Source organism: Electrophorus electricus, chromosome 9, assembly GCF_041902795.1.
Source record: "Electrophorus electricus isolate QZ-2024a chromosome 9, ASM4190279v1, whole genome shotgun sequence".
NCBI lineage: Eukaryota > Metazoa > Chordata > Actinopteri > Gymnotiformes > Gymnotidae > Electrophorus > Electrophorus electricus.
In genome coordinates, this window is record NC_137505.1 from 17,255,001 (window position 1) to 17,282,117 (window position 27,117).

The 27,117-nt window shown below is 40.8% G+C and overlaps 1 protein-coding gene across 4 annotated transcripts in view; it reads left to right on the forward strand.

The window, feature by feature from the left end:
- Window positions 1-8,601, forward strand: part of senp7 (SUMO specific peptidase 7) — a 13,292-nt gene extending 4,691 nt beyond the window's left edge. The window contains exons 5-21 of one of the 4 annotated variants that reach the window (XM_035522919.2): window positions 28-640; window positions 1,079-1,370; window positions 1,724-1,893; window positions 3,232-3,339; window positions 3,567-3,600; window positions 3,888-4,094; window positions 4,288-4,535; window positions 4,891-5,021; window positions 5,110-5,226; window positions 5,552-5,671; window positions 5,825-5,917; window positions 6,636-6,808; window positions 6,893-6,933; window positions 7,036-7,079; window positions 7,485-7,553; window positions 7,915-8,074; window positions 8,288-8,601. In XM_035522919.2, coding sequence (XP_035378812.1) covers window positions 28-640; window positions 1,079-1,370; window positions 1,724-1,893; window positions 3,232-3,339; window positions 3,567-3,600; window positions 3,888-4,094; window positions 4,288-4,535; window positions 4,891-5,021; window positions 5,110-5,226; window positions 5,552-5,671; window positions 5,825-5,917; window positions 6,636-6,808; window positions 6,893-6,933; window positions 7,036-7,079; window positions 7,485-7,553; window positions 7,915-8,074; window positions 8,288-8,449 — 2,782 coding nt within the window. In that variant the 3' untranslated portion in view covers window positions 8,450-8,601. Of the gene's footprint in view, window positions 1-27; window positions 641-1,078; window positions 1,371-1,723; window positions 1,894-3,231; window positions 3,340-3,566; window positions 3,601-3,887; window positions 4,095-4,287; window positions 4,536-4,890; window positions 5,022-5,109; window positions 5,227-5,551; window positions 5,672-5,824; window positions 5,918-6,026; window positions 6,110-6,635; window positions 6,809-6,892; window positions 6,934-7,035; window positions 7,080-7,484; window positions 7,554-7,914; window positions 8,075-8,287 lie in introns of those variants that run through there. The other 3 variants (XM_035522921.2, XR_014125329.1, XR_014125330.1) reach the window with 3 other exon arrangements.
- The last annotated feature ends 18,516 nt before the right edge of the window (window positions 8,602-27,117 follow it).

The window sequence follows — 27,117 nt, forward strand, 5'->3', positions numbered from 1 at the left end:
TTGAGTATTAATGTCTCCCCCCACCAGGCGAGAGTTGAAAGTGATTTTGACAGACGTGCTCCAGACAAAGGTGGGGCGGAGCTACTTGACTAGTTGTGGGATTGATTCCAAAATAAAGGACCTGTCAGAGTGTAAAGGAGAAGCCAGAGAGAGGTGGCGTGACAGAAGACACTCAGCAGAGCAGAAAGTCAGAAAGGAATGTAGTTCATCTCGCTGGCAACAAATGAACTTCTCAGACTTCTCAGACAATACTACTAACATTCTTTACACCAAACAGCTTGAATCAGCCTCTGTTGAGAAAAATGATACGCACCCAGCCAAAGAAACCAAGTCTCCACTGTCGAAAAAACTCAAAAGAATCCATGATTCGCCAGAACGAACAGAGCCAACTACTTCAGACGAAGTGGAATTATTTTCTGAAGAGCTTGTGAATCATCATGGCGAGGACGACGAACTATGTCCAGTTGAAGAAAGAGACTCTGCAAGCCCCCTTCATTCTGAAGGGATAGACGTAGCTGAGGGAGAGCAGAGTGTAAAATCCATGCTCATGGAGACTCCAAGACGCAGTCCCTCACGTCTTATGCTCCTGGGGCGCCGCCACATAATGGGACATCCAAGGACGGAAGGACGTCCTAGTCAGGTGATGCCCCTCAGCAATCCAGTGCTTTTAGTATAAGATGCAGTTAGAGACATCTTAGGGCTCCTCCTGGAGATCTGTCCTCGTGTAGAGCCTGGTTCTAACAAGTGGCTAGTTGAGTGTCAGTGCTTAGCCTGTTTTTCCCATCTTCCTGCACCTGAATTAGAGGTGTAGAATTAATAATTCCTGATCCAGCTATCAGAGTTCAGGAGTGTTTTTGTATTATAGGAAAGTGTGTTTGAAGTTTGAACAAACCAACCCAGACATGAGCAAACATTTCTTGAGCTGTTGCATTGAACAGCAGTGTGGATTTTATTGTTCAGATTTGCAATATTCATACTGCTTTTGCAGAATCAGTAGTAGCTGTTGTACAGTAGTACAGCCCAAGTAAATAGTTGCAGTTGGACAGCCACTAATTCTGCTCCCTTTCTATTCCTGCAGCACAACACCAGTGAGGCAGAAATGCAAGAATACTCAGAAGATGAGGGAGTAAGAGAGGAAGAACAGAAAAAAGAGGAACATCATCAAGACCAGAATGGAGAAATGAGAGAGGATTGGGGAGGGGCCAGGAGGAGTGTCCTGCGCCTTTCAGCAGTTGGGAGCCAGCTGGGATTGGCCGATGGAGAGGTCCCACCCAAACGCAGTCAGCTGCACAGCTCTCTGGATAAAACTATCCTTAATTCAAAATGTGTGGAAGACAGAAAAGCCTCTCAACAACATACACCTGAACCGAGTAAGTGATGTCTTGGCTACAAGGCTTGTTACAACTGAGTAAGAATACCAATGCTATGTTAAGGGATTAGTGGTGATCGATTGTGTTTTCTCAGTATATTGTTTGTCTTCTGTCTTTCTATGGCTAAAATGCATTTCATTAATCAGTTGTCATGCACATTAACATATATCAGCTCATCAGTAACATGTGCAGATAATCAGCCAGTCTAAATGTTTGGTGACAAGTATAAGTTTGCTATTATCATTGTCATCCTCTGCATGAACAACTTCCCGAATGTCCCCAAGTATATGCATATGTATGCATATCTATACATACGTCAGATAAGTGTCCCCAATCCTATCTCTCTCTTTCAGTTGTTCTTTCCAGTGAGGAAGAGGAAGAGAAGCATGAAGATAGCAGTACATTACAACTCCAAACACTAGAGGGAGCTAAAGACACAGACACACCACAGAGTCTTGCACATGCCACAGCAAGAAAAAAGATTCCTTATCCACATGCTCATACCTCAGACATACACATCCAGGTGGGCATTACTGCCACATATACATAGCAGTACACCTAAATAAGGCTAGAAAGTTCTCCTAGCGTTTATCCAAGTGGACAGTCTATTGCTAGAAGGTAGAGCTAATTTCGTCTCATCTGTTCATATGGCTGAATGGTCCTTCATCTTCTTGGCTTTTTTGGTACCCATTCATTGGAAAATTTTAGACCGATGTGATCTTATGTATATTTCCTCTAGAACTATTGGATGAGATCATGCTGATGTATGTCCTTAGAAGACTACTCAGCCTTGCACATGAGGAGGGTTTTTAGTGTATACATCTGCAAGCAACCAGTTCAAGTCTAGTTATCCTGCCTTTTCCCAAAAGTACTGCTCTCTCATTTTGACAATTTGTGGTGGAATACTTTTTGTACCTCTACATAACAATCAAGATCAGCTGCTGTTGTGTGGTCATGGCTGTTCCTTGTATTATGCTGTATGTGCGTCCTGTAGGTGGAGGTCTTTATACTATACCATACAGAGTATAGCATTCTGTGGACTGGTGTTCATGTGCCAAGGCCCGTTGAATACCATGTGTGAGCTGAGCAGAGCTCCAGAACTGTCTGTAATGTTGGCTCATTCTGAGGGCAGTATATTAAAGGGCCGGGCCAGGTTTACCTATTTGTGGCACTCAGCCAGCTGTGGGTGCTTGGAGAGCATGCTGAGTATTGCATAAGCTGTGGACCTGCAAGATCCTCCTGCAGGGTGACTTTAAAACTCAAGATGTCTCCTAAAATGCTTAGCGATACTGACACTTCTTTCACAGAGGCGTAGCCAGTACCTTCGAGAGTTCTGTGGTGTAGTGCACATGCACACATGCATGCTTGCCCTCCCACATGCATGCAGTTAATTAACTCATGGTGATCAGCAGGTCCTGTGAGATGTGCTCTGGGAACAAGAAGGGAAAGCAAATAGGGCAGTTTCTGTGAGAGAACCTGTGATTATGTGTACAGTCAAATAATAATAATAATATCTCTAATATCCTGTATTTGCCTTACAGAGGTACACTAGGCCTTTTCTCTATATTATCTTGTGTATAGAAACTTCATTTGTGTATGAACCTGCCGTAACATTCCGCTGTATTTAGAACTCCACTGTTGGATCCCACCCAGTTTTCTTCTGGGATACCCTTTTCCTTATTACTGAGATTTATATTCTTGTAGGGGTCTGGACCCAGATTTTAATAAAACTGCTTTGTCAAAATATCTCATAAAAAGTGTTGTATGAATTGCAATTTGAACAGATGGCAGGATTATGGTATGCTACACTCTATTTGCCCAATGACTGCACAATTTTGACTAATTTCTGAACTTTCCTCAGTCTTCAAGCTTTGTGGACTCCACCTTCAGGGGGACTACAGAGATTGAGCTCCAGTTCTCTGCCCTCCACATGGGTGGCCTCAGTGCCTTCATCAGCGGACTTATAAAGGTACCGTTGCAGAACTGAAATAAATTAGAGGAGCAAGTAGCTGGATGACATTCAGACCATGCATAAATGAATTGGCTGACCTCCAGTTAAGGGTTTGGGATAAGAATTTTGGTTCTTTGTCCAAATCTTTGATTAGACTGTGTGCAGATTTTTTGAATGCATCTGCCTTTCCTGAGAAATATCTTTATATATATATATATATATATATTTTTTTTTATCTTTTGCAGATCACAGATGACATAATCACGATTATATTGAAAGGTACAATGGCTGTTTGAGTGTGCCCATGAGTTATGTGCAGTACAGTATACAGCTCTGTATGTAGCGTAAATTATTGACATGATTGCTCATAGAGTGCCAGAGCCCTGTTGGGCCTCAAAATGTATTTCAGATGTAACCTTGGTGGAACTGTTTTGTTCAGTTAACATCAGTTCAAGATTACTGAGGACATGGATACAATGTATCTGTAGGAGTTAGTGGGCGCATAACGGAGCTTTGTGTTTAAAACTCTGAGGTCTGGCATTCTTTATCTTTTATTTCCTTCACAGGCCCTTCAGTAAATGAGGTGATGGCTTTCTTGCCGACAGCACATGTGCTCAATTACAGTGTGTGGACTGGGTCTGTGGTGCAGGACAGCAGATTGGTTAAAAACAACGAAACCCCGCCCCCATCTCTGCTCCTCCTTTGGCTTTCTGAAGCTCAGGCTCGGCACTTGTCCAGTGATCTTTCTGTCATTCAGCCAGGGAGGTGCCCAGGTCAGTGAGCTGCACAGCTGCATGAGTCTGACCACAGAATTTCACTGGAGCCATTTCTTTCAATAAAATCTTAACAATAATAATAATATTAGCTTAGATGTTATTCCTTGAATCTGTTACATCACATACATTTGAACATAGTGTTTTAATCCCTCCCTCTCTTTGTGTGTGTGCGCGGTGCTGTGTACTACAGCTGAAGGCAGCGTGTGTGTACTATTGTGCGTGTCTGAGGATTTGAAGGGAGTGCAGGGGGCCCTGCTTGCCTCGATAATGGACATTGTGGGCCTCAGACACGGAACCACTAGCCTCCTCTCATCACTCAGCCACTTGGAGAGCCTGAAGCTTCTGCAAAGTGAGCCACACTTGCTACAGCTGTTGCGGCCCCGAGCCGAAACGCACACCACCGCATACGAGGGCTCCATGGCTACGCATGCAGCAAGGGTGAGCGGGGAGCCTGTGACCTCTGTGTTTGTGTCTGTGTGTACACATTCAAAAAACCCCAAAGGCCTCATGAATCTCCAATAAGAGCTGTCCGCTGTCTGTTAGATTTTGGTATTTGCAAGAGTGATCCCTAATTTGTGTGTGTGTGTGTGTGTGTGTGTGTGTGTGTGTGTGTGTGTGTGTCTGTGTGTGTGTGTGTGTCTGTGTGTGTGTGTCTGTGTGTGTGTGTCTGTGTGTGTGTCTGTGTCTGTGTGTGTCTGTGTCTGTGTGTGTCTGTGTCTGTGTGTGTCTGTGTGTGTGTGTGTCTGTGTGTGTGTGTGTCTGTGTGTGTGTCTGTGTGTGTGTGGGGTCCTAGGACTCTGAAGTTCAGCCAAACTCAGTCTACACGCTTTGTCACAGCAGAGCCAAGGGTGCATACAGCGTTTCCATGGCGCCCAGACCTGGAGTAGTGTGGAGCCCGTACTGTCACCGTGGCCCTGCACACAGGTTTTCCCTCGGGCTCCCTGCTGTGTCACATTCTCTCTGCTGAGTCTGGTGCTATGCTCACACTGCTCATCATCTCCCTACCCCCCAGGCTGATCCAGTTCCCACCACCACCATCAAAAGGAGCCATTACTGTGACTACAGAGGACCTGGAGTGCCTGGATAGCGGGAAGTTCCTCAATGATGTCATAATTGACTTCTATCTCAAGTGAGGCGCACAGACAAATGACTACCTACTGGGTGTTGGAGCTTTTTATTTGGACAGAGATTTGTTTTCTTTACTGGTCGTGTGTGTATGTGACCTGTTCAGCTGGTCCCTCGTAAGACTCTGAATTATATTCCTGTTTAGATTGCCAAAATAAATTTTAAAGGACTGAAACCAAACTGCACACCAGTAAATAAAATTATAGCAGATCTACACCACAGACATGATGTTTCACTGAAAAGGCTGTGGTTTCAAACCTATAGATACACATGCAACCACTGCTAGAAAGTGTGTGGAGATGTATGTACATACATTGTTTGTTTTGAAGGTACCTGCTGGTGCAGAAGGCACCTCTTTCGTCAGCGAGAAGGTCTCACGTTTTCAGTAGTTTCTTCTACAAACAGCTCACACGGCGTGACAACGCTAATGAAGACAGCACCAACACACCGTAAGTGTGGGAACTGGGGACAAACTCCGCCAAAATTTTCAGCTGGAAAATACTTGGTCCTTTTAATTTGCTTTTCGGCATAATAGCGTTTATGAGCCAAAGGCAGAGTTCGTTAGAAGATGCCCGTGCACACCTGTGTGTTTGTGCTTTCAGAACCCTGCATAGAAGGCACCAGCGTGTGAAGACATGGACACGTCATGTTGATATTTTTGATAAAGACTTCCTGTTTGTGCCTGTCAATCAAGAGTGAGTAATACCTGTGTTTGTATGTCTATGTATGCATGCACGCACGTGCAGACACTTTAAGTTAATTTATTCACATGCATGTGGGATTTAGAGGCTTTTGTCACTATAGGTGGAAACCGGAGTCAGACCCATCCTTTTAGAAGGAGGGCTGAGAATGCATCAGGAACCAGGACTAAATCACAAGCACATCTAGTAAGCGCACCACCACTTAATGTGTTGTGGTAGTCCAATAGCACATCAATAACTATTTACAAAATGTACAGCAGTGTACAAGGAGGTGGTTAACCTCTGGATAGCACGAAAGAAATGAAAGAAACACATTACATGCTGCATCTCGCCTAAAAATAAATGAAAAGGCTTTCCCTTTACAAAAGATAGGGTTGGAACTGAGGGGCCTGGTCCACCCCTTACCTTCCGTGACTACAGACTGGGTTAGTTATGTGCTGGAATGTATGACCGCACCCCTGCTACTCTGTTCACCCTACTCCCCAGAATGAACCATCATATAGCGACCGTTCCTAACAGGCGGGTGTGTCAGAAACAGAGCAAGAGAGAAGCAGAACAAAACAAAGTTGTCTCTTTCTTCACCATTAAGCCAATTTAGCGTTTGATGTGGTGTTCTCTGCTGTATTGGGTTGGCCTCTCCCTGTGCTCTCCACTGTGCGTTGACTGCTGCGTAACAGCTGTGTCCCTTTTTATTCCTGTTTTTATGTTGCAGAGCTCACTGGTATTTGGTGGTCATCTGCTTCCCCGGGATGAACCAGCCACAGTACGTGACTAGAGAACCCCAGGACTTTGTGCAAGATGGGACTGAGAACTCCAGTGACTCCGCGTCTGGCAGTGAAGCTCAGGAGGTTAATAAATCCAGCGCTGATGCGGACAGACATTCAGGTATGTCCCATCAGTGTGACTAGTCTAAGCAATTTCCCTGTATAAATTGCAGATGATGGGCAATCATTGTGTTTCTTACCCTAGATGAAACTAGTTCAAGGTCTGATTCTGCTCCTAGTCCACCAGTAAGTGTCTAATGTTAATGACTAATGATAACGAAATGTGTGTAATATTGAATCTGTAGTATTCATATTACTATGTTGACCACCACCTTATTGTGTATGTAGAACTGTACAGAAAAGACCTCTAAATGGCAGACTGTATGTAAGAGGTATGTATGTGTTTTGTGCAGACTCTGTGTAAGAGGTGTGTGTCTGTCTGTATAGACTGTGTGTAAGAGATGTGTGTGTTCCTGCAGACTGTGTTACGACCCTGTCCAGGCTGGGGTGCTGTAACATAGGGCCACAACTGTGTGTGAGAAGTATGTGTGTGTTTGTGTAGACTATGTGTAAGAGGTGTGTGTCTGTCTGTATAGACTGTGTGTAAGAGAGATGTGTGTGTTTGTGTAGACTGGGTAAGAGGGGTGTGTTTGTGCAGCTTATTCAAAGCTGTTTTGCATGTGGAAATTGGACTCAAAGAAGCCAAAAAACAAACAAAAAAAAGTTTTATTATAATTATATATATGAATACATGTCAAAGTGTAGTGAACTTATGTGTTCCTGTGATGTGTCTTTAGGCCCTGCATTTTGATTATGGACTCTTTGAAGCTATCTGTCCACGAGCGCATTTTCAAGCTATTACGCGAGTAAGTGTTTCCTGTGCCACGTTTTGATGCTCCAAAGTTGAATTACTTTTAATTAGTTACATTTCTTTGTTCACTTTGTGGAGAGAAGAGGGTAGTGGCTCGGAAAAAAAAGAAGTGTGTTAAAAATGTTTGACTTAAAGCAAGCTCAAAGAATAATGAGTTTGGACCTCATGATGGTCTAGTCGATACTCCAGAGTCACAAAGACACATTCTGAAAAACCTGGTTCATCAAGACACTGAAGTGAACGTAGCTTTGGGACGGACTGATTGCCAGTCAGATGGCAGTGCTGAAGTTTAGAATCAGTGTGATAAAGTGGGAGATTTGTGCTTATCTCATTAGCTTGTTTTTCCCTATCCGTAGATATCTGCAGATAGAGTGGGAGGTAAAAAGAGCAGGAAGAGAAGGATCTCGAGATTTCAGTGCGGAGTGGATGGTAGGCTCGCACTGCAAAGTGCCCCTGCAGGACAACAGTAGTGATTGTGGCCTGTATTTACTACAGTATGCAGAGAGCTTTTTACAGGTGAGTCGAGCAAATAATAAGCACACATCTTCTTAAGCTACTTGTACTGCTGATCTGCCTTTCCAGTGTTTGAAATAAAAAAATATATGTGTATGTCTCTCACTGATTTATAGGCTGTCAGCCTGCTGCAGTGTCTTGCATAATAACATAAATTTGAAACGCCTTGCTTGAGCAAGACTTTGACTCTAGAATCTATTTCACTTTATAATGCAGGATCCTGTGGTGCACTTTGACCTTCCGCTGAAACTAGAGTCCTGGTTCCCACGGCAGCAGGTGCGAGAGAAACGGGAGGAGATCCGGGACCTTGTGCTGTACTTGTACCGAGTTCAGCAAAGCTCGAAGGACAGAACTGAAACGGGAAATATCATTCAGTAGTGTCATGCGTTCAGAAGAATATGCTCATTTTACATTTTATTTATTGCCTGTATATCTTGTCCCTGTTCTTAGGCCTTTTATATGTTTTTAAGCTTTTGTACTCATAAATGCAAAACCACGTGTTTAGAATGTAATAAATTTTTTAAAATGAAGTGAAAATTCTTATTGTCTTATTCACCCGTGGATGTGTAATTTTTTGAGTGTATTTTGTGGGAGGGCTCTAAATAGGCCAGATTTGGGTGTGTTTATAAAAGCAAAAGAAAGGTTGGGGGTTGCTAACAGTAGAATGTTTTATCCCGATCCTCTTAGCAGATCCAAGCTTTTCAGAATATCCCTAGCCTCCAAGGCAGGCATCTATTCAGAAAAGGGGGGAGGTGTGCTATTTTGTGTGTGCTGGATGAAAATGTGTTTATGAGGACGTACATATTTATGAAGATTTTAGTTCCTTGAAAGGCAAAAGGAGATTTAAGTGATTAGATGAATGCTACACTTGGCTATAATTTATTTCGGATTTCGGAGTGTTCAATGCGATTGGAGAAAGCATGTTTAAATGTGTATGGCTAAGACTATTCAGAGAGGTAGAGTGAAATTAGAGTTAAAGACCCTTTGCTTTCCCAGATCCCAAGTTCCCAGTGTCCTTATTGTGTAATTTGTAAACATCTCACATGAATCCCATCCACTTGTGTAAGATTACTTTTGTGTCTTTTTGTGTTTGGGTGTATATAGCTGTATGTGTCAGTCTTCTAAAATAATCATTTCTCTACAGCTGTGATCCGTATAGTGGTTTTTGGCCTCCTGACCTTTCAGCTCCATTTTCCTCCAGTAAACTCTCAGATGTCCATGCTGACGTCAGCCTATGGAACCTTTTGAGTTGTTTTCCATTGCTGGGTAAGTATGCATGTATGTTCAAGCACATAAGATAAGATATAAATGGAACACAAGGGCAGTGAAGGGTTGAAGAGTGAGGTGAAACCACATATTACTATACCGAAGACCTTGTTCATCTGTTCTCTCCTTTTGTGCCATGATGAGGTGTTTACTTCTTTCCCGTTTCCAAGAATATAATAGAATGAACTGGAAATATTGTGTTTCAGTAATGATGGTAAAAAGTAAAGATTTCAGGTGGACAGATCACAAAATGAGGACATTGTTAACCTGTGAATCTATGGATGCTAACACTGACCCCCCCCCACACACACACACGTTTGTGATGCATTGTGATTTCATCAGTGCATTGTAATGTCATATAATATTGCTTTAGTTTACATGCATTCAGAGGTGACACTCATGATGCTAAAGTACAGACATCCTGCCTGAAATGTTGTAGTAAATGAAAGATCTATTTAGTTAATTTTTTTAATAAGTTTGTTTGATCCCTAATATATCTACATTTTGCCATGGCCTCTGGTGAAGAGAGAAGGGCTATTTTTGTTTGCTGAATGCTTTGCATTTGATGTAGATATTCTGATAGCTAAATGTTTAAGATTTATTAAAATGAACTAGGCTGGATAAGGAATGAGGTCAAGTACAACACAGCAAAATTTCCACTAATCACAGCTGTCAAATAAGTGATTGTACCTTTGGCTGCAATCATTATTTGCAACAGGATGAATCTGCTCAACTGACTTCAAGCAAAGCAATTGAATCTGTTCAACAAACAAACGACTAGCTATGTATTCAGTGTCAGCACATGAATTAACCACCCAGATTCTGTCATGTGTAATGGAAAAATAATTTATAATACTCCAGCTATGATAGCTGTACCAGATCTACTTAAAAACCTGTTTTTATAAAAAATGTTGGACAAATATAAATTTTAGTGGTGTTGCTACTAGTCCTCTGCTGTCCCCTTGCTCTCTGTCAGATTAGCACAATTGATACCATAATAATCAGTATTTAAATTAGTAATGTCCTGTTTGTTCGATTCAGCTTAATATTATTAAATGGAATATTTGAAAATAGGAGCTTATTCTACGGTATCACTCAAAATTGGCAGAGCTGCAGAGAACATCATAATTATTCCATTGACAGTTGTGGGAAAGCAGAGTTTCTGTTGCTTACTCACAAAAGAATCCAGATGAGAAGCATTAGGTCCAAGAGATGTTTACAAAAGGCAAAAACTGAAACCTTTTGTTTATATTTCCTCAAAATTGTTATGGTGTAACAAGTGATTGAAAGCAAATACATTTTACTGTTGTCTAAAATACTATGAAAACATAAATGTTGCATTAGACTGTGCTTCGGGTTACACATTTTCAGGGTGCTGTGGTTCACGTTGCTTATTTGCATATACCAGTGATTTTGTTAAAAACAACATAGGTGTACATTTAGACACTAGAGCCCATGTGTTGTTATCTGTGTTAGCCATCCTCAAGCTGTTCATGAGCAGCAATTTGTTCCACTGCTGCCTGGATTTTTTTTTTCTTTTTTTCTTTCAACCCAGTAGTGATACTGACATGAAAACACCAACACTTCTGTGACTGATACATTCACCCCAGCCAGGTGCCAGTGTTATTGCTGTATTGTGAAAAGAGTAGAGGGTGACAAACAAACTGTGTATGGCAACAATTCAGGGCTACTGTCTGTAATTTTTCTCTGCATTTTCCCATTGCTCAGGGACCATTCAGCCCCTGTGTGTCCATTTTCATACACTATACATTAATTTAGAATTTAGGCAACTGTCTGAGAGTTAGTGGAGTTTCGGGTTCCAGATCAATCGGTAACGTAGATAGTGTTTCACATGAACAATTGTATAGTATTTGAGACATAAATCCTTGAGGTTTATATGGCTGATTATATTTTACTGTTTGGCCATCAGGAATACCTTTCAATTTTAGCTTAATGGTGTGTGTTGCTGCTGCTACTGGAGTTGCTGATGGAGAGCTTTATCTGATAGTGATGGCTCAAGTAAATGGTAACATAACTCCAATAGAACAATCAGTCTAATGACTAAACCTATAAAACACACACACTCACACACTCACACACTGCTTAATTGAGCTAGGCTAGCTGAACTGGCGAGGAAACAGAAATCATACATTCATCCGTATCTGAAGGGTGTGCTGCATTCCAGCTAGTCATAATGTGTATGGACTCCTTTTTAAATTACATTTTAAATTAAGGTTTTTTTCTCTTCTTAGAGGTACACGATTCCTTATTTGTTCAGTGTTGCGTACTATTTTATTGGAGACACATTTCTATAATTACCATTGACCTAGTATTCCGGAATACTTCAGATTTTACACAGGCTCTTCCACCCAGATGTTACCAAATGTGCAACAGAACAAAAGTGTAAGAAAACTTTGCCCTTTATGATTTTGAATAATGTCCATCATTATAGAGGTTGGTGGTATAGCACATGGTTGATCAAAACATCTGCAGCTCCCTATGATGGCCATGGTTGCAACAGCACACTGTTTCCCATGCTGAGTGTGCGGTGTGAGGACTGTTACAGCCTTGAACCATCTTGCCATCTGTTTTTTTTTTTTCTGTCTCATTATTCTGATATTGTCTCTTCTTTTTGGTAAGTCCAATTTTGAATGTATTTTTTGTTGAATATGCAATGGTACACATTTGCATCCCAGTGTGCCAGCAGATAGTACAGGACGCATTTGAGATGTTCTGGGAACACCTTCCTCAGCATGAGAAATACCAGCATTGGATAAGTCAGTGCCAGGCTGGAACTGTCAGTGCATGAGAGATTGGCATCACATTCAGCAAATCAGAGGAACGTCTTGCCCTCATTCATACAATAAGTACGAGGAGACTTATTCTATGAATTACTAGTCATAGGAAGATGCTATGGACTATGAAAATGTCAGGGAAGTTGTGCTGTGGTGTTATATAGAGCATACAGGAATGTTTGTGTATGCAGTTTTCTACAAAGTTTGGTTTTCTGTGTGACTGTATTTATGATACTTCATCCCCCCCCCCCCCAAAAGGCTGGTTCAAGCAGGAGTGAAAGTTTCTCCATGTCCTTTTCCCTAAACTCTACAGTACTTCCTATTTCCCCGTCAGTGTCTCTAGTTTCCTGAGAAGTTAGCAACTAACAAATCCTGCCCTCCTCTCTAAGGAATTATTTCTCAACCCCGAGCTCTATCCCCTTTATGCTTACTCATATCAATAACTTGATATAAAAACAGCTGCTACTGTAGCTCACTCTTGTCACTATTTGTAGTCTGTTGTAGTTAGGATCAATTCAAGTGCAGTTTGGCTAATTTAGGCCATTCAGTCAGTTTAATGACTTGTGCATTACTTTGATATGTTTTGGTCTATGGTATGACCATGACCCTGTTATATTGTTATGAGTACAGATCTTCTGTGTCCTGATGCTGTGTTTCATTTTTAGGTCTTACTCTGAGGCTACAACCAAAGAGGAAGCAGCTTAGTATTATTGACGAATGCAACTTTCTCTCACTTAATGACAAAACAGAAGTGCTTCTATTAGGCCCAGAGACATCTGGATCCTCACTCTCTAATTACTCAATGAACCTCAATGGTCTCCAAATTGAATCTTCTCTAAAAGATAAAGATCTTGGAGTTATTATGGATCCCAGTCTCTCGTTCAAATCTCATGTAAATAATATTTCTAGGATCACCTTTCGCCACCTTAGGAACATTTCAAAGATTAGCAATATGCTCTCCTCACATGATGCAGAAAAGCTAGTCCATGCATTTATTACTTCAAGATTGGGCTACTGTAATGCCTTACTATCTAGCTGTAGCATTAAGTGCCTAAACCAGTTCCAGCTAGTTCAAAATGCAGCAGCCAGAGTTCTTACTAGAACTAGAAAATTTGATCACATCACTCCTATCTTAGCTACAATTCATTGGCTCCCAGTAAAATTTCGTATCGATTATAAAATACTTCTAATGACCTACAAAGCACTGAATGGTCTTGCCCCACAGTACCTTAGAGAACTCCTAGTGCATTACGATCCACCATGTCTGCATAGACCATAAGGTGCAGGACCTTTACTAGTACCAAGAATAAGAAAATCTACCACAGTGGGCAGAACCTTTTCCTATAAAGCTCCCACACTATGGAATAACCTATTTAAGCCTAGTCTAAAACCTTTCTGTACAGTCATGCATTTTATTAACTACTTCTCATAATAGGTGAAGGTGTAGATCTGAAATCCATGGGCATTTAGTGTTATGGTAAACTGGGATGTTATGATGCTGTCACTTCACTTCTCTTTTGTCACTCAGTTTTATTGACTGAAAGCGGTAGTGTGCTGATGTTCCAGGATGCCCTCATGCCTGTGGTTCCTTCTGGCTCTTTCCTTTTAGCTGTGCTGTCATAGCTAGATCTGCCGGAGTCCATCTTTGCACATTATAGTTCCCTAATTTACACACCCTCGTACGTGGACATATCTAATAATCTATTCTCTTGGACACATGCACACCATCGGGGTCGAGACTAGGACCTCTAGAAGACCGGACTAGACATTAGTTGCTTATTTTTTCATTTTATTATTATTTATTTTCCTCTTAAAATTGTTACTCTTTTGGTGACTGTTGTCAGCAAGCGGAGGATGGGCCCCCCTTTGAGTCTTGGTTCCTCTCAGGGTTTGTTCCTCATTCTCTAGAGAGTTTTTCCTTGCCACTGCTGGCGTTGGCTTGCTCACTGGGGGCACTATATAAATAAATTTGATTTGATTTGAAGACGGTGCCCCTTCAGGTCTGTCCAAAAAAAATAGTTTTATGCATTTTTGCGTGTGTGTGTGTGTGTGTGTGTGTGTGTGTGTGAGAGAGAGAGTGTGTATATATCATCCAAGACAAAACACCTAAATAACTCTCTGTGTGTGTGTGTGTGTGTGTGTGTGTGTGTGTGTGTGTGTGTGTGTGTGTGTGTGTGTGTGTGTGTGTGTGTGTGTGTGTGTGTATATATCATCCAAGACAAAACACCTAAATAACTGTGTGTGTATGAAGATGTACAGTCATGGTCACAAAGTTTACTGCCTCAGTTTTTTTAAGATCCTTGTCAGATGTTTATATGGTATAGTGAAGTACAATTATAAATATTTCCTAAGTTTAAGTTTAACTTTTTATTGACAAATATATCCAGTTTAAGCAAAGACTTAATATTTAACAGTGTTGACCCTTCTTTTTTAAGACTTCTGCAATTCACCTTGGCATGCTGGATATCAGCATCTGGACAAGATCTTCACTGATAGAAACCCATTCTTTCATAATCAGTTCTTGGAGTTGATCACAGTTTATGTGTTTTTCTTTGTCCACAAACAAAAACACCCAATCCCGTAGATGCATCCTCTTTAGGAGGTGGTCCTGGAGCTTTCTTGGGCACCCTGAAGCCTTCTTCACTGCAATCTAACCTCTCTCCTTGAAGTTCTTAATGATTCGATAAATGGTTGATTTAGGTGCTGTCTTAAAAATAGCAGTGTCCTTGCCTGTGAAGCCCTTTGGATGTAATGCAATAATGACTGCACATGTTTGCTTGGAGGTAACCATGGCTAACAAAAGAAACCTTCAAGCACTGCTACCCTTTTAAAGCAACCAGTGTGCTCTTCTAATCAGCATGAAAGAGTGATATCAGCTGCCTTGTTCTCATTAACACTTTCTCCTGAGCTAACGAGAAGATCACTGAAATGATGTTAGCAGGCCATTTTGTGGCAGGGCTGAAATGCAGTGGCTGGAAAGCAGTAATTTTTGTGATTAACTTTCATGGCAAGGAATGACTTTGCAATTAATTACAATTAATCTGAGCACTCTTCACAATCTAGAGTTAATGCAAATTGCCACCATAAAAACTGATGCAGCAAACTTTGTGAAAATCAAAATTTGTACTAATCTCAAAACCTTTGGCCACAACTATACTGCTAAATTGTGACTTGCTAGCATTACTAAAGCAAGTTGCTAACCTCGGCCTGGGGTTACTTCACACAATCAGGCAGTTGAGGAGATTCATGTGACTCCAGGAACTCCATGTGCAGTTCTCTCAGAATCTGGTGTGGAATTCACAGCTGGAGCCCCGTCTGGCGTCATAGTGACTGGAGAAATCACGAGCGCATGTGAGAGTTATACAGGAGCACTTTGATGTGCTGGCTATCCATAATCAGGGAGGTTTGTGGCCAACTGGTACAAAAACAACAACAAAAACAACAACAACCAGTGCCTCTGGGGTGTGTGTGGCGGTGCTGTAGATCAGTACTGAGATGGACGGCTCTACTCTGCTGCTGCCTCGATCACACTGCTGCCTCGACACACTGCTCTCTCGATCACACTGCTGCCTCGACACACTGCTGCCTCGATCACACTGCTGCCTCGACACACTGCTGCCTCGATCACACTGCTGCCTCGACACACTGCTGCCTCGATCACACTGCTGCCTGGGGCAGAGGGTGCAGTTTATGGTACTACTAATGGAGAAGTCATGGAGGGAGGAGCTCTCAGACCCGACCAGTAGCCTGTATCGTGCACTCACTCAGAGGTTTACTGAGAAGGTATGGGGCACATTTGCACATGTGCGCGTGCACTCACACACGTACAGAAAGGGTAAAACACATAGTGTACTTGATATGCTCTGCAAGTTGCTGATTAATTGGTTATGAAATTATGGGTACTGTGTTTGTTGTTTCTGCAGATTTCAGCTATGTATCCACACTGAATTTCAGGTGTGTAAATATATGTAGTTGATTTTTTTTGTTGTTGTAGGGAATTGTGAACACACAGACAAACACACTTCTCCTTTTATACATCACCATGACCTCTTATATAATCTCCAATTTTTCTGCTTTTTGTATATAATAAAAAAATAATTAAATAAATAATAATAAAAAATAATAATAATGTCCTGTCCATAAAATACACAGTGCTTTTCTCTCCCTGAAGACTTCAGATGCTGAGGCAGGAGCTTCGCTGAGCTTCATCATTGTCTTTTTACTTAGTTCTCTTTTATTTAATGATATCAGTGACATATCATCATAGTCCCTGTGTATGTGTAATTCCTGAATGATGTGTTCTCCTGAATAGGTGTATGCATGTATGACTACATTATTAGTAGGATAGCTATAGGCTGCAGAGATTGCAATTTACACAGTATTATTCTCTTAGTTGTACTGCTATAGTGTACTTGACACTCTTCTTTTATGATCTGGTTTGCATTTCATAGCTGGTGCTGTCACATGGATGAATGTGTAGAGGGATAGATGAATGTTCACAAATTATACACATCAGATTTTTTGAGCTACTGTTGGGATTTAGACTGCAGCAAGGCACAAGATGCTCTAGCCAATTGTTTGGTGCTTGGTGCTCTCCACAGGCTGCATTGGTGGATGCATATGTATGAAATGCTAGGGTGGAGGATTTTACGAGAGTGTTAGTTTGTTAATGTGATGAATTTCATGAAGATCTCTGACTGCAGCAGCTGATGCAACTGATGAGTAGATAAGTGGTTCAGTTGTAAAATCAGTACAGTATATAGATTGACTGACAAATAAACATGTCCGTATTCTCTGCACAGTGAAGAGGTAATACTTGTACCATATTTTGTGTCTCTGGAGGCACAGCAGTAGAACTCTAAACTTTATAAGCCTGCAGTCGAATGTGGTGGAGGACACCTTTCAGTGAATCTGAGGAACCCACCGTTTCGCATGGCTTCACAGACTTGCACATCAACATCACAAGGACCTCCTTGGTATTCATCTTTTAACAATAGTCTGTCAGCTGTTGTTGATTACACCAATTTCCTACCTGAGAGCTGCAGTGCATTAGTCCAGATTTGTTGTTTACAGTGGAAACATCACCAAAGGAAGCCCAAGCTACAAAAGGATCACAAAAGCCTGAGATGATCGCAAGTCAAAAATACCATACCAGATGTACTGTTATGGTCTAATTATATGTTGTTTATGTTTCATGATCCAGTTTCCACTTGATTTTCTTGGAGAAGAAGCTAGGGAAAAGCTTATTAAATGTGACTCCCTGCTTGGCGCCACTGTATATTTAGATATATAAGGACTTGCTTTTGGACAGTGCTGTGGAAACTCCACCCAATGCAACTCCAGCGCAGGGCAAGGTGTAATATCTCTCACAATCAAACAAGATATAAACACATTGAGGAGCCATTAGAAGTCAGACAGATGAAGGTGCAATAGTCTTGTTTGACATTCCCCAAGCAGAAGATTATGCTGTCTTCTCCATCACCACCATGACAGAATCTGTGGAGAAGTATCTGCTGCCACCTGTTGAAGTACCTGTCCCAGTACCTATAGCATCAAGAGAGGCAGAAGAGATACAGGATGGTGATGACCATTCACCTATAGAGTCACCTGCAACGGCAGAAGAAGGCTTGCAAACAGAATGAGATGAGGTGCAGCTTATAACTGTTTTCAAAACAAGGATGGAATTACTTCTGAATGTTGAGGTTTCTACGGAAACCGAGTTGGAAGTCTAGGTGGAAACCAAAGTACCTATAGTAACAGAGGAGATTGTTACTCCAGCAAAAATAGACGAGACTGAAGTTCCCCCGAGTAACAGACAGAGCAGCGTTTGAGTAAGATGTTGAGAAAGATGAGGAGGTTGCTGCGAAAAAAGTGGTGAAAATCCCAAAGCATTATCGGAAGTCAAGATTCTTCTGGTCACCATAGAGCCCTTTATTTCTTTTCACACCACACCTCTCACTAGAGGAAGTCACCCTTCACCCTAATTGCAACACCCTGCCAAGACCGCCTCAGTGTTGCTTCTCTAACAAACCCTGGGCACGCTCTGATGCTCAGGTGTAATTCAGCCTGCTTGTGACTAACATTATATTCTCAGATGAGCTGTTCAATAAGAGTTCTGCTGAATACAAGGCTCTGGAGCTGATAATAAACCCACTTTTTTCCACTTCCTCTACTTCATTTCTTCTTCTCTGTGGGTAATGGGTCATAGTGTAACTCTATGGGAGATTCTGCTATAGTCCTCTAGCACAATCAGGAAAATTAGAATCTTTATGGCCTCTTGGAAAACAACTCCAAACACAAGCAAATGTTATATTATTGGAAGTTTTGCATGTGTGTAGTGTGTATAGTCTATGTAAATACAAGTGTGGCCAGTGCAGTTTACTCGAAACAAGAGCTCTGTTCTCATGTTTGTATCCCCATGGGTGCCCCTGTCAAGGATGCGTTTCCATGTTCTTGGCTTGTTCCAGTCCGTAATAGTGCCAGTAACTGTGTAATAAAGACAGGGGGCTAAACACAACAGTTATTACAGTAAATTAACAGCCATTTCACAGACTAGACTAACTTAAATTGTATTGTATATTATTCATATTTCATACTCGTATTAATGTATCTTAAACTCATTCCAGTGTATGTGTGGACACTGTCTATGTGACCAGGCAGAAATGTAACTTCAAGGCGTGTAATGAGTTTGTGGAGTGTACAGAGAACCACTGGTCTGGTGAGGAAGAGTGTGTGTGTGCAGTTGGTGTTTTTCAGCATCGATGGCCTACCCTGCCATCTCCAGCCAGACTGAACAAATGATGGCAAGTGTAATATCATTCCAGGTCAAGGAGCCATTTGTAGGTATTTATCTGTGTGAGACCATGTTTGTAGCTGTAACTGAGGATGTGTGTGTGTGTGTGTGTGTGTGTGTGTGTGTGTGTGTGTGTGTGTGTGTGTGTGTGTGTGTGTGTGTGTGTGTGTGTGTGTGTGTGTATCATTGTGTGCTTTTGGGTGACTAAACATTTGCAGGTGTGCATACTTGTAGTTGATTGCATATGTTTCTGTTTGGAGTATGAAGATGTGTGTGTGCATGTTTTCTTTTAATGTGTTTTTGTGTAGTTACACATTTTAAAGCGTGTGTATTTGTAATTGGTAGGATTGGTAGGAATTCTTTTAGAATTATTTATTAAAATGAGTTGTGTGGGGGTTTTTTTGTTTGTTTTTTTGTTGTTGTTTTTTTGTTTTGTTTTTGTGTGTGTGTGTGTGTGTATGCATGACCATGTGTGCTCAAGGTTCAGCATCAGGGAGAACTGCTGGTTCCGAGATGAGCACTGTGAAGAATGTGTCAACCACTGGTAGTGGGCGTTGCCTCAGTGTTAGTAGCTAGCTTCCTGCTTTTGCCTTCTGTCTGTTATCATCTTGGCCCATAATCTAAGAGACCAGTATGGGAAGAGATGGAGGACCCACTAGCTAATAAACAAATCCAACTTCATACAGTTTTATTGCAGACCTCTAGATAGTGTCCTTGAACATAAAATGCAAGCATGCCCTTATGATGATAGGAATCTACAGTAGATTGATTAGTATGGTTAATAAAAATTTATATAGTGGCATAATGTCACAATTTTAAACTGTCTTTGTTACTTTAGATAACAATACAGGAGTTGGAAGTGTTCGTTATTGCCTTTCCAGGAACATGTCTTTGAAGAATGGCAGTTAAATGACAAGATAAATGCAGTGGGATCAATGCTCTTGGAGAATATTTGAGTATAGTCTTTGGTTTCAAAACGGATGTTGCCTGTTAATACTCCAGTGTTAAGCCTTAAGAAACATATTTTATTCAGACTTTATGGTGCTTTGTCCAGTGTTTGATTTATTCCCTGGATTTATGTCTTTTTTTTTGGGGGGGGGGGGGGGGGGTGTAATACTTTTGTAATACTTTGACACCCAAACATTAGAGACTTGATTATATTGGTTGGACTCCTAACTGTGATGGGAACAGATTTTAGTGACATTTTCTTACTGGGTTTTACTGATGCTGGTTCAATCATTAATGACACTGCTAAATCTGAGCTGCTGTGTATTTTCAGTTACATATGTGCTGCCAAACAGGGCCAGAAGAGCTAAATCAGGAAAATTAATGCTCACCGTAGTCAGTGTTTCATAATATCTGACAGGCTTTTTCTAAATGTACTGCATCCAAACTCTGATCCAAAGATATCAGAGTTATGTGAGTGTAAAGGAGGACTGTAGGGAGATAAAGGTTGAAGATTTGTGCTTCATTTGTTTTCAGATTTATCTCCATCGTCCCTAAAAAGATTTGTATCCACAAATGTTTCACAGCAACAGACAGACACAGCAGAGCAGCAGGGGAGGCTGTGTACAAGCGCTTAAAGGTTAACATCTCCTCAGGTTTGGAATTTTTGTTTTGTCAAACTTTAGGGGACGCCAGGGTATTTACATGCTGGAGTAGTGAGCAGAATAATTCTTAAACTAACATTCACAGAGGTATTTTGCAGGTAACATCAAATTATTTCAAAACACTGCAGTATTTTGTGACTATGCTGTTGCATTACTGACCAAACAAAAGAATTAAATATTGGGATGTAAGCACCAGCCAACAAAAGATTGTATTGTAAAGTTGTCAGATATCAAGGAATCAATGTACATTTGTTTCCAGTAAATAAATAAATAAAAACCTATAATAGGAATGATTGATTATGCTAGAAATGACAAATTATACTTTAATTTTCGATCAGTCACAGAAACAGTTTTTTTTATTTTTAAAAAGCCAAAAGAAGACACAATGGTTCAAAGTGGGAACGCAAAGACGGGGAGAGACGGACTCAAAGAGGATTCCTGCAAAAACAAATTACAGGGTAAAAAATTACAGCAACCCAAAAAGTGACCATAAAACCTCCCTGACCCAGGCTCAACAAAGACTGTTCCTTGAAACTGATCTTTATGGTAGGACTGCTATTTGAAAGCCTCTTGTGAAAAAAAGTTTTGTGACCTGGTATAATGAGAACAAAAAACATGGACAGTGTAATAAAGTAATATGGTGTGAGTGAGTCACCTTCTGCTCTTTTTCTGTGTCTGAGTGTGTTTTTCTTTTGAGATAGCCAAAGAAAACCTTCAGCCTAGTCTTGTCCAACTTTCTTTATTGAAAAATGATCGCATGTTCCATTAGAAATTGTTCAGAACAAATTTAAAAGCATTCCAAGAAGGTCTCAGGCAGGTCTAAAGACAAATGACAACCCAGCTTATTACTGATAGACCCATTTATAGCCTAGTTGCTTTCCCTTGTACATTGAGTTGTGTATTTACTCATACTTGCTTTGTAGAGTTAGATACTGTGTAATACATTTGAACACAATTTTCTTTTCTATTTATATTTGAATTGCAGTAGAACATTTTTACAGTATTGAGTGTATATCTATGAATAACATTTTTTGAATATTGTCAAGTATGCAATTAGGCAGGAAGATAAATATAAATAAAGATAAATAATTTTTTTTAAACACTTAAATGTTAGGATTTCCTTCAATACCACAGAATGTAGGATGGTTCAGTTCTGGACAGGGAACCTTTGCACCTTGCTGGACACTTGGGTAATGAAACCAATTTTTTGGTCAGATGAATTTAAATGACAACAGTGTGTCCACTCAAACAACTGAATTAAAATGTCTGTTGGTAATTGATCTAGACCTCGGGCAGATCGATAAGTGCATTCTTTACTGTAGCCCTACAGGTGATCAGCATTCTGAAAATGGACTCAGACAGACAGATTGTTCGTGTCAGCTTTGTTCTACTGTCTTAGCATTCCTATTTTTGCTCTGCTACATGTAGGGATTTCTCATTTTCAATCTGTTGAAAGTTGTGAACATTGGGTGTCATATAGAAATCATATATAATTTTGAGAATTGTTGGTTTTAGGGAAGCTGTGTGTGAGTCTGATGTGACTGCATGTCCTTTAATGGAAAAAGTGGTTGGCTTTCCATGTATTGGAACTTAAAGGATTTAATTAGCATTTTAAAAAGTGATTAGTCAGATTCCAGATCAGATTACACAGTACTACTTGGAGTGTGTGGTAAACGTGTGTGTTGTTCAAGTCTGCTGCATGCAGTCATAGAGCAGCACACACTCACCCGTGCTATGGGAACTGAATGATAGGGACTGATAGCCTCCCTATCATTATTTTTTTATGCACATATTTATTTGCTTTGTTCATATGTTTAATTATATAAAGTCGAAAGGCAAATCTGTATTCATAAGAGCTTTGCCAGTAGAGACGAGTCTTCATCCATTTTGTTTCGGGGCAAGCTAAAAGAAGCATTGCAGTGTTGTGGCCAGGCTGCGTGTGGTTAAGGATAAGAAATCAAGAACCAAACCTAGACCCTTTCAGTGCAGAAATCTCAGAATATATGGCCATGCTTGCACTGCAGTCTCCTCCCCCTTTTTGTCTTTCTTACTCATGCTCTCCCTCCATCTCTCTTTCTCTCCTTCTCCTTCTTTCCCCTCCCTTCATTGATATAATAGATGTTCTTGCTGGACTGTCTAACACCATCCCATTACAATGATAGTGTTGGCTGTGTGATGTCCAGTAGACGTGCTCCCACTCGCACTGCAGTTATGATCTTATCTGGATGAATGACACATTCATTGTTGTCTAATTGTTTTTGCAGCAACCTAATAATATTGCATCAAGTGATAAGATCTCATTAGGTAGAGATGAGCATGTGGCTTCGCAAAGTGGAAGGGTCCAGGAGAGGTTGATTAGGTGAAGTACAGCAAAACCATGAGTAGATATTTGATGTTCTTTTGAATCCAGTTATGTTTCAGAATGGAAGGGACTATCACAAAACAGAAAAGCCGATTGAAAAAACTGATGGTCCAGTGGACATAGGCAGAAATGATGGCTAAGCTTGACAAACTTGTATATTTTACTTTGAATACCCTAGGGGGCAGTGTGTATTTGTTAAAATTCATTCTAATTGAACACAGTATTTCTGGGGAAATTGTATACAGATGCTTTAAACAAGTACAAGTTTTAAAGTACCACTGAGACAAACAACTTCTTTAGTACCACTGAGAAATGTAAAAAAATTATGTGCCATGTTTGCACGCTGAGGTTTACGGTATTTATGCATGTTTAGGTATTATAATTTTAGCTTGCTTTGCAATATTAAGAGTCCAGGAGCAGATGCCCAATGACCTTTCCCACAGGCACACCGGAGCAGTAACAGGTCAGTTCAACAACCCCGACCTTTAGCAGGCTCTAATAACGAGGCAAACCAAAATCTTTTGGGGCCTAAATGAAGCAAGCGAACTGCATGCATAGACCCCTCAGGGTGATGGAGTAGTCATGGGCCATGGATACCATAGGTGCACGAAAGTCTGCTTATTCAACACTGGAAAGTGTATTTTGTACTGTAATCAGAAAGGGGTTTCCTGGGGTTTCTCTGTGAGTAAATGTGGATAACTCTGCTCACGGCTGGCTTGAGAATATATTTGTTACTTTAACAATCATCCTCTTATAGCCAAAAGCCTTCTCTCTTACATTTCTGGCATGCTTAGTGATTTACTACCCCCTTTGGCATTGCTCGTCTCTGTTCTATCCCAACACATTGCCGACAGCTGCAACTTGTCCCCCTTTCTTTCTTCTTTAGATGGACATACAGACTCATTTTCACACTAGGCAAATGTTACGCCCTGTGTAGGCCAGGATTGTAATGGGAAATAATGGATCTCTCTTCCCACGCCTGTCCTAGATCAAGACACTGAATGCTTGTTTAGTAACAAACCAGTATGAATTTGTTTACACTGCATCTTATCGTTGTTATCTAATACAGGGAGAAGGGACTTTTGGGAAACACATATGCCCAAAACAAATAAAGTTTTGCGAACAAACTAGCCTGAAATCAGTAAGGAAAAGAAATACATTTGACTTTCTCAGATGACCCAGGGGAAAATTATGCAAAAACATAAACAGCGCTCATCTCCTGTGTCTTTCACTTAATATTGAGTTATGTACAACTGGAGTACAGTTCAGTAAGCCAAGCAAGGTGTAGGATAGTAAGGATAGTAAGGTGCAATGCTAGTACACATTAAACCTGAAATATTCACACATGAGTTGATGGGTTTGGCCTGGCCAAGGAGCACCTAGGATACCAGGTAGGACAGAGGACCTTTAAACCAGATCTGTTTTTATTGTACTAGTCTTGACCAACAATAAAAAAATACAAGTCTGTGATCTCCAGTGAAAACACCTCCATTGTTGAGGCCATATACATTTCAGTTCTCTGGAACGGATCTGACCCAGATAACTCAATCTATGATCCTGGATTGCTGCCCTTACACAATGTCTAGTGTCTAGTTTCAGTATTGCTTTAGTTATTGTATATTTTTGAACAATTATACATTACGAAGGATCAGGTGTTTTAGATTACACTGGAACTAAATGGGGTAGAAGGCTAGTTCCTATAGAGTAGTGCCTGTCCTTGACTAGGTTTCTGCTGTGGTGATGAGCCATCTTTTCATCACAGCTGCTGTGCACATATGCACTTCACAAAACAGCATATTCTAATAAAATCTGAACATATATTGTGTGTGTGTGTGTGTGTGTGTGTCCGTGTATCTGTGAGACTGTACATTTGCATTCAGCAAAAAATCTTTTTCTAAACCACTTCCAGCTGCAAAAGAAACTTTCAAAATTTGATTGCAATATCAAACACACACACACACACACACACACACACACGCACACGCACGCGCGCGCGCGTGATTTACAAGTTTACTCCATATGGACCAATCATTTGACAGGCCAGTTCATCCAATCAGAGAAGATCATTTATTTACATTATAAGAATCATCCCAAGCTCATCCTTTTTGCTGCAGAGCCCCAGACATAAGCACTCATATGCCAGCGCGCGAAGGGGCCCAGCAGGCCTTCCAGACCTCTCAGGTTCAAACCTGCCACTGTGTGCAGCAGAGGTATGGAGCAAACTAAGCTGAACATAGCTGGGATCCAGGCAACATGTTTAGATCCCTCTTTAAGGGAGCTGCAGAGTGTTTCCCACTCTGGCAGTTTTCCAGTTTTTCTCTGCCCGGAGACTGGGAGAGGAGGTCTGGGAGCCCCTCCTCACGCTGGTGTTTGATGCTGTCCTTGGACTCAAGCTACACCACTGAGTTCCCAACATCTGTCCTAGAGACCAGCATGACAAACAAACAGCTAGAGGAGTTGGATGGCCAAAGGAGAAGAGAAAAAAGAAAACATTCATGTTTTCCAAGCAGCCTAAAACACGACTGTTAAGGCCATGGCAGCTACTAAGGGTCGGAACTATACCAGGACTGGTAACAGCATGGAAACACTGGTGTTTTAATGGCAAACAAAGCTCAGATCTATGAGTACTAAAATAGATGCCTAATGACAGGATTTCATACATTGCTGGAAAGCCCTTTCCGCAGTAATGGATTCACATGTTCAAGGCTTTCTGTCTTATCAACCTAATGTTTACTGTTAGCCCAAACGCAAAATAAAAATATTAATGTTTTTTTTTCCATAATAAGATTTAATCTCTTCTAGCTCATGGAGGCTTATATAACTCGTCATTCTGACGCAGACCATAAAAAACATATCAGAATGTGCTGAGGCTGGTATGGGTTGGCATCAAAATTGTCTTACCCTCCTGCAAATGTGTCTTTTTCATTTATGAGTATTGTGAATTGCTGTAGTTGAAGAGATTAGTTTTCAGTCACAGACTGTAGCCCATCAGTTACAGTTTGTTTTAGTGGCCAGATAAAATTCACTGAAACCATTATAGGGTAAAGTCATTATAGGGTAAATATTGCCAGTGTCAGAGACATCATTAAAATATCTGTTATGTAGCAGTTTTTCATGTCTTTGTTATGACAGTACATGAGACACTACAGAGCACCTTTTTGAAGTCCTCACTTTTGTTCAATTTTACCAGCAACCTCACTTGGCTAGCTGAATCTTATCATCAGCGTTATGTCTCCCTGACATGCCAAAAAAACACAGAGCTTCAAAGTCAATTGTCATAACATGCTATCTCATTTCACCCTGCATGACACGACACATCCTAATATTACCAAAATATGTCACTTGACATAGTTATGTCAACTTGACATCAATGTTTGTAAAAGCAGCTTTTATGAGAGCTGATGCTTGTTAGAATAAGCATTTATAAATATTTATGTATGTTTATGTTCGCTGTCATGAAGCACTTATGTGTCATGTAGCCTGCTACAATGCTCTTCAGTAAAGTATTACAAGCTTCTGTTGCATATTTGTGCACTAAACACATTCCGTGCTTGAAGAATATGTTGACCATGTACAAACATTTGCTCTACTGTTTAAGGTTCAGATTCCAGTTGTGCCATGTGTCTATAGCCTGCAGTTCTCAAGAATTCAGTAACCATCTGCATGACCATGTGTTAGTCAATCGATCAGCATGGTCTCTTCACCCTCACTTCACCCTTCGAGACTGGTTTAGCTGCTTGGGAATGTACAGTGACACTTTGTCATACAGTCCAACCTTCTTTGATAAACACAGTAGGATGAATTATGTATAGATGTATTATGGTCAGTTAGCATGAGGTATTGTCTGAACACAGCCTTGCGGACCCTGGATTCCACCTGTATTAACTTTCCCCTGTGCTTTTGAAGAAGAGGAGATACTGCATTGGTTGTACTCAGTTAAATACATTAGTCAAGCCCTCAGAAAACAAGTAGCATAATACCTACAAGCCATGCTCCTGAAGGATGCTTACTTTAAACTGATCTCCAGGTGTCCCTGGCAGGATTTTCACCACTTAGGGAAACATCTGTTAAAGTATCTGTTAAATTAGTGACTGTTGTTAAGAGCAGCTCTGTCTTTACAGAACCATTCATGGGATTTATCTGCCAAATGGTCTTACACATAGATGCACCCTCATGCAGTTTGATGAGTGGAACTTATTAAATGACTGTGAGAAATTGCT